This window comes from Nicotiana tabacum, chromosome 24 (assembly GCF_000715075.1).
Source record: "Nicotiana tabacum cultivar K326 chromosome 24, ASM71507v2, whole genome shotgun sequence".
Lineage (NCBI taxonomy): Eukaryota > Viridiplantae > Streptophyta > Magnoliopsida > Solanales > Solanaceae > Nicotiana > Nicotiana tabacum.
Genome location: NC_134103.1, coordinates 14855081 through 14863375, shown reverse-complemented (window position 1 = coordinate 14863375; position 8295 = coordinate 14855081). Strand labels below are relative to the sequence as shown.

At 37.8% G+C, this 8295-nt stretch overlaps 1 protein-coding gene across 1 annotated transcript; it reads right to left on the bottom strand.

The window, feature by feature from the left end:
• Positions 1 to 4961: 4961 nt before the first annotated feature.
• On the bottom strand, positions 4962 to 5927 carry LOC142178030 (uncharacterized). The gene has a single exon (XM_075247349.1). It carries the CDS (start codon positions 5925 to 5927, stop codon positions 4962 to 4964), a length of 966 nt encoding a protein of 321 aa, XP_075103450.1.
• Positions 5928 to 8295: the final 2368 nt, after the last annotated feature.

Sequence of the window (8295 nt, the reverse complement as noted above, 5' to 3'; positions counted from 1 at the left end):
TTAGAATTTACAAAGCTGGTGTGAAATAAAAATACGTCATATGTTTGAAATATACATGAACAAATTTAAATTCTAAAGCTACCTAGAACAAGAGGCATATGTGACTGATCGCAGGTACATATTCAATGCTAGCTCCCACCGTGTACAACAGCATCAACATCCAAAATCTGCGCGCAATGTGTAAAAGTGTAGTATGAGTACAACCGACCCCATGTACTCAATAAGTAACAAACCTGACATTAGGTTGAAAGTAGCGACGAGCTTGTACCAAGGTCAGAGTCCACACCAATAACTAATAACATCTCATAACAATACAATTTAAAGCAGTAGAAGTAATAACTCAATAATAAAATGCTCAGCTCGTATACAATTTAGGAAAATAAACATTTTCTTTTCAAGTATGACAGTAAAACTCAATTCTTTTAACCAAATCACTGAAACATGAGTAAATTTGAAAACTGTAATTTTTTTCCAAAAACCTTTCAACAATAAATAAGATGTATCATTTTTTAGATAGCATGAGGGAAATACATCTCTATGCCTACATGTCAATATACATATGAAATCATGAATGTCACCAAAAACCGGGTAGCAAGAGGAAATGCATCTCTACGCTTGCATCTCAGTATGCATGTCAAATGCAATGCATCTCAATGATGAACTCATGTACTCACACTCTCAGAATACTCAATCACTCAGTATTGTATATGGCCAATCCAGACCAGGGAAGATCCATCCCAAATATATATACATAATAACTGACATTCAGTCACTTAGTACTGTGCAGGGCCAATCCAGCCCAGGGAAATCCATCCCAAATATAAATAAATAAGGCAACTCCATGCCCAGAGAACTTCATCCCATAAGTGAATATATATGGCAACTCCATGCCTAGGGAACTCCATCCCAAATATAATATCCACTGCGCTCACTGTGGGGGTGCAGACTCCGAAGGGGCTCCTTCTGCCCAAACGCTATCAGGTATAAATAAATAAAAATATATTGTGGCGTGCAACCCGATCCCATAATATCCTCACAATCAGGCCCTCGGCCTCGCTCAGTCATCAATCTCTCCAGTCTCTCGGGCTCACAATGTCATGAAACTAGCCCAAAATGATAATATGATGTATCAATAAATAACAACAGAGACTAAGATATGATACGTAATGAATGAATATGACTGAGTATGAAATTACAGTTTAAACATATAATTCGACAGCAGAAATGACCTTAGTGGGTCCCAATAATACCACATTTGCCTAAGCATGATTTCTAACATGAGTCACGGTTCAGTTTCTCTAACACATGAAAAATACATTAAAAAAATACAAGTTAATTGACTACACAGCTCTACGGAATCGACTGAGTCTTAATTTCTACGGTGCACGCCCACACGCCCGTCACCTAGCATGTGCGTCACCTCCAAACAAATCACATAACACGTATAATCAGGGTTCATACCCGCAACTCCAAGTTTAGAAGTGTTACTTACCTCAAAACGTGTTAACTCAATCCACTGGTAAGCCTTTTTCGGCGATTATCCAACTCCGGATGGCTCAGATCCAGATGAATATTTCCTTGAAAATCCCTCGGCAAAAATCGCTACAAACCGAGCTTTCTTGATTCAGCTCTTTAGTGATATTAAAACCTCCAACTATTCTTACAACTTCAATCTACATCAACATAATTCAATTGGATCAATATTAGTAAAATTTTCAGATTTTAGGTCATTTAGGCATTTTATCAAGCACCTAGAGTGCATAAATCTCTACATCTCTTAACCATGGAATTAGTTCATCCAACTACCACCATTTATCAAAAATTTATAACTTTAAATCATCACATGCGTGACCATTCATCCACACACAACCAACAAAATTACATCAATTAATCACCTTTCAATCTCTACCATGGTTATGTATTTAAATTGGAAATTTATGGCTTCTAATCACCATACCATGAGTTCTAATACTTAATTCATACTCATCTTCCCATAATAAATCCGTACATGTAAGTCTAAGGGTGTAGGATTATCTTTTTGGAAGAAATCTTACAAAACCCTCATTTGCGTTCTTGAAGAAATTTCTTGAAGATCTAAGTATTGTATGTGTAGATTTCATCAATACTAGTGTAGAAATGATGGAATTTCATACTAAGATAATGGGGATTGCTTACCTTGAAGAAGAAAAGAGTTGGTGGTCTTGAGTGAGTGGAGAAGAGCTCCAAAAATCCGTCCAAATGAAGTGGGAAAAATGAACCCCGAATATAAGCCCAGATTTTTGGGTTTCGGACGCGGCCCCAGATGCTATGGCAGCAGTTCACTGCCAGCCCTTCTTTCAGATGCGAGCCCGGATGCTTCGCATCTGCAGTTCACTCCTCTGCTAGCCTTTGGTAATTTGGTCATAACTTCTTGTAAAAATGTCCAAATGATGAACGGTTCGAAGCATTAGAAACTAGACTCAAAGATATTTCATTTGGTAGGTTGTCTATCACATAACTCCTTATATATATGTATATATTCTTGTCCAAAGTTAGGTCTTGTGCCGAAATATATCAAATCGATCCGGAATGACCTCAAATGTTGCACACAAATCGTAAATGACATAACAAAGCTATTCAATTTTCCGGAATTGAAATCCAAGCCCGATATCATCAAAGTCAACTTTCGGTCAAACTTATGAACATTCCAAACCTTCAAGTTTCCAACTTTCGTCAATTGGTGTCGAAACCTTCTAGAAATATCTAAATGAAATTCCAGGCATACGCCTGAGTCCAAAATCACCATCCGGACCTAACAAAACCTTCAAAACTTCGTTTTGATGTCAAATACTAAATAGTCAAACTTGGTCAATCCTTTTTCATTTAAGCTTCCAACATGAAATTCATTCTTCCGAACTACTCCCGAAACACCTGAAAATCAACACCGACGATTCACACACGTCATAATACAACATATGAAGCTATTCAAGACTTTAAATAGTTGAAAGGAGCATAAAAACTCAAAACGAGTGGTCAGGTCGTTACATTCTTCCCCACTTAAACATACGTTCGTCTTCGAACGTGCCAAGAGTTGTTTCTAAACCTTCAAATCACTATTCCACCTTACCATGCACATACTCGTGGGTGATCTCACGCCGCCCTATTCCATATAAGCTTGACAACACAACATAATTGAAGATCATTATTTTAACCTTAGTTCGTAAAACTTAGAACCAAATTTCCAACATCCAAAAATTCTTACAAGACCCGAGTCTCACATCTACACACTGTATAAGTTTGAACAAGCTGTTCAAGCCATAACCATAACCCTAGATATAATCATATAACATACTACACAACTCGCAACACCATTCCCGATCACAATAACTACTCAAAACTAACCTGGCAGTAGTATTAAACCACATATCAAACAAAACCTCATTCCCAAAACCTTCGTACACTGCCGATAATGAAAGAAACACACGGAATCTCATAACCACTTATCAGATCAATAAGTCATGGAGCTCTCTCACCGCAACTAGAACCATAATCACTTTCTAAGCCGACTTCCGATATTATCCTCCCAAATATACCGTAATCAAACCTGATAGTACCCATTCTAGGTCCAATGACCTTATATTATCAAACACAACTATTCCACATACATGCCACCCTAATATAACTCAATCCACAACCGCGCAATCCATGTACCTAAAAATAGAAAATGTCTAAAAGAAGAAACTGTATTGCAAGTTCAACAAGCACCACCGCAACCGCAATGCTATAAGCTCATCATATATAGTAGAACCAAGACACACGAATCTAATAACGGTAACCAGCTCTCCTAGAGATCACATTAACATCAACTGTACGGACAACTCACGTGCTAAAGTATTAATATCTGGACTCGCACGGACAACTCACATGCCAATAATATCAGTATATGGATCTGCACGGACAACTCATGTGCCAATAACATGTGATGTAGCTAGTGGACTCAAAGTATATATAGGTAACTAATATGCATATACTAGGCTATACTTTACTAAACCAATAACTGGATATGTATCAACTAATACAACGAGAAGAACTTGAATAAACCTTAGTGATACCAGTCACTTCTTTAGATCATACGTCGTATTTCCTTCATCCTCTGTTGAATATGTAAGAAATTTGAAGCATCTTTAAGCATGTGCCTCAACCAGCCAATATGCAAACATATTTGATCCTTTTTATGGCTGGACTAAGGAATTCGTGCAAAACAAATTAGTTTGTTTTTGGTACCCAAAACTTTTTGGGCCCTTCATGGTTAGTAGCTTGTATAATTGGAGATATATGTAACTGTTTAGGTCTCCAAATAATTTTTGATCTAACATGACTTTTAGCATAATTACATGCAAATACCTTATGTCCAAAATTACTACAGTAGTGACATGTAACAAAAGAAGTAGAGTATTTACCAGCAGGTGCCTTAGTCGACTTAAAACTTTTCTGAGTCGACTTGTTTGAAGTAGGGCGTCTACTCGTAGATCCCTTGCCAGTCAACTTGAAGTTATTAAGAAAATGAGCCCACTTGTTCGATCGATCAAAATGATGACGGGAAGATTTGTGCAAACTATTCATTTGTTTGCGAAGTTCCGCATTTTCTTCTTGAAGTAAGTCATTTTCAACCTGATAACCTTCGAGTAGAATATTCCACTCTTCCTTTTCCATTTTCAACTTGTTATATTGTTCAAGTTGGGTCTCCCAGTTCTTCTTCTCCCGTTTAGTCTTCTTGAGTTCATCAAGAATTTTTCTCATATCTTTTAAAGCATGTTCTATAATATTTCAAAGTTCATTACATTTATCACAGTCATGCAATCTTACCTCACTTATTTCACTTGGGGCCATGAAGCAGTTTCTTGTAGATTCCTCATGATTATTGTTTGATATATCTTCATCACTCTAGATACCAAAAGATTTTTTTTCTCACTTGTTTCACTTCATGCCATGAAACAAAGGTTGACCGCTCCACTATGATCTTTATCTGGCATATATTCATCACTCCTTACGGTGGAAGATTTTCTCTTCCGATTTCCCTTGGATAGTTTCTTTTTTAATTCTGGACAGTTGGCTTGGATGTGACCATAATTTCCGCATTCATAGCATTTTCTATCATTATTTTTCTGCTCACTTATTTCATTACCTTTTCTAGAACTTGATTTACCGCTTCTATTATTCTTGCTTCTTTGCGTCGTGTTAGAGACAACTCTAGAAAATAATGCAATATCATCTTGATGTTTGTCTCCTTCTTCTTCGTCTTCACCTTCAGACTCAGCAATAGTTGATTTAGAGGCAACACTCTTTTTCTTCTCTTCATGTCTATGATTTTTGAGATAGGTTTGCTCAAAGGCTATAAGGTCTCCACGAAGTTCATCATATAATAGTTTTTCGAGATCTCTGTATTCAAGAGTATTAACTTTTGGTTGCCATAAAGTGGGTAGACTTCTTAGAATTTTTCTGACTTGCTCACCACTTGAATATGGTCTTCCAAAGGATTTTAGATCTCCAACTATTTTACTAAATTGGCCAAACATGTCTTCAATGGATTCATCATTCTTCATTTGAAATAACTCATAATCACGAATCAGAAGGTTTATCCTTGTCTCTTTTACTTTACCGGTACCTTCATAGGTAACTTCCAGTTTATCCCATATTTCTTTAACTATGTCACAACTTGAAATTTTCTCAAATTCTTCTCCGCTTATTAGCATTGTATAATAGATTTTTTGCCTTTGAATTGTATGCACAATATCCATATGCTCATCAATATAACCATCAATATTAAGGATTTCAGTAGATACCTGTCCTTCTGGTTTCTTTTCTGGTTTAGACTGTAGGAGAGGAAAGTCACCCTTCTTGATGACTCGCCATACTTTGACATCATAAGATTTGATGAAAGCTTTCATTCAAACTTTTCAGTGAGTGTAATACTGTCCGTTGAAGTATGGTGGTCTTAATGTAGAAGTCCCCTCTTAGAGTAAGGTTCTGATTACTGTGTGTGCTGACATGATCTTTGCTCACTTGCTATTAAGCAAAAGTAAAAATGTGAGACCTACTATGATACCAATTGAAAGTACGGGGGGGAGGGGGGTGAATTGTAGCCTTTTTAAATTTCTAGTCGACTACTCCTCAGACCTAGTCAACTAATGCGGAGACAGCGTGCACAATACTGTTAATACTTCGATTCAATTAAATACTAATCTCAATAAAAGAAACAAGAAAGAGGTTTCTGACTAATAAGGTATGTAATTTGCTAGTGACTTAGAGTTGATAATGGAATTCTCATGCTTGTCACATGATGGCATAATAGATGTGGTGTGTTGTGCGGGAATAGGATTTACATGTACAAGGTCATAGGGATTTACATGTACAAGGTCACAATTCAGTTTTGAAGGGAAGGACATAAATTCTTAGGCAACATGGACGGTTTCAGATGACTAGGTAAATGATATTACTATTTGGTATGGCTTAATGAGAGTGTATATTTCAGAAGGGGCTGTGTGTTTTGATATATATGGGTACTTTGTTGGTATTGTGGCACTCTCCCGGTTGATCTACTGCTAATATTCAAATTTTTGCCGGGTGGCACGGAAGAATTTTTAAAGTTTTCTCGTGGGATGATTGTGTATGAGAGAGGTGTTAGGCATTCGGGCGGTGGAGGTGAAATCAAATATGGTGATTCATGTGTTCTATGGAATTGAAGATTGGGAATTCTCAAGAGCAGATTATTTCATGGTTGTGGACTGTGAAGTTGTGGCCGGAGCTAGCCAGATAATAGAATGTGTTATGATTCAGTCATTGTGGACTTTCAGAGGTTATTTATCTATTGGTGGCTGATCAGAGTTGATTTGGGGCCCATTGGTAGGCCCTATTAGGATGTGTATTCTATACCGAGCCGGATTGGTTGGCTCTATACTGCTATTGTTGAAGGATGTACCATTTGGTTGATGTGAAGCTTATTCGTGTTCTGAAATAATTTGTGAGTTACTCTTCTATACTACGAGGAGTTGTGATTTGTTGGTTACATGCACATATGGTGCAGTTCTATTGTGGCCTTATAGCGAAATTTGAGTGAGAATAATATTGGATATTGCTTGGTTGATGGCGTATTGGTCATGTTCTTTCGGGTTTTGTGTGGCATGGTGTCGTTTGCTTCTCTGTGGTTATGGTAATGCACTTGGGGTACTTGATGTCGAATTGCGCATGGTTATTGATTTTAGCAGGGGTGGCTTGAGGTGTTTCATATGTACCCGTATTTGGATATGGTCGCGAATTGCAGCAGAGTTATGTGGAAATATGATCCTTTGTGTAAGATTCATGTGTTATGGTTTTGCGGTGTGTGATGGGTTCTTAGCATTGCGTCGGGTGGTACCCGTCGAGCTTGTGGAACGGTTCTTCACTTTGGGTCATTGCTACGATTGGGTACATTTGGAATGTTGCTATCTGGTGCAGAGATTGCACGGGTTGTGGCTTTAGATTGTATTGATATGTCATGTCACTAGAGTGGTTGTGTTGGATGAGATGAGGTCAATGGGCCTAGAATGGATGCTATCGGATTTGATTGTGGTATAATTGGGAGGATAATATTGGAAGTCGGCTTTGAAATTAGTTATAGTTCTTGTAGAATGAACGGGAGCTCCATGACCTATTGGTCTAATGAATGGTTAGGAATTCGGTATGTTTCTTCATCATCAGCAGTGTACGAAGGTTTTAGAACGAGGTTTTGTCTGATATGAGATTTATTACCGGCACTGGGTGGATTTGAGCTGATACTGTGATTAGAAATCATTGCTTCGAGCATTCGAGCTATGCGGTATTTGAATTTGAGTATTTGAGTTATGGTTACAACTTTTGGTACAGCTTGTTCAGACTTATACGGTATGTAGATGCGAGCTTCTGATCTTATAGGAAATTTTGGATGTTGGAAATTTGATTCGAAGGCTTGTGGGCTAGGTTGAATTGAGAAATTTCAGTTATGATGTGCTATCAAACATGTATGGGATAGGGTGACGTGGGATCACCCCCGGGTATGTGCATGGGGAAGTAACTCAGCGATTTGATGGCTTTTGGAACAACTCTGGCACGTTCGAGGATGAACTTATGTTTAAGTGGGGGATGATGTAACGACTCGACCATTCGTTTTGAATATTTGCACTTTGCTCGGTTGTTTGATGCCATGAGTAGCTACGTATGATGTACTTTGACTTGTGTGAATCATCGGTTTTGGTTTGCAGGTATTTCGGAATCGAATTGAATGAAAGAATTTCATTGTTG

Bases quoted from the DNA above. Each gene is read 5' to 3' on its own strand.
- LOC142178030 (XM_075247349.1), bottom strand. From the start codon at position 5,927: ATGAAAGCTTTCATCAAATCTTATGATGTCAAAGTATGGCGAGTCATC.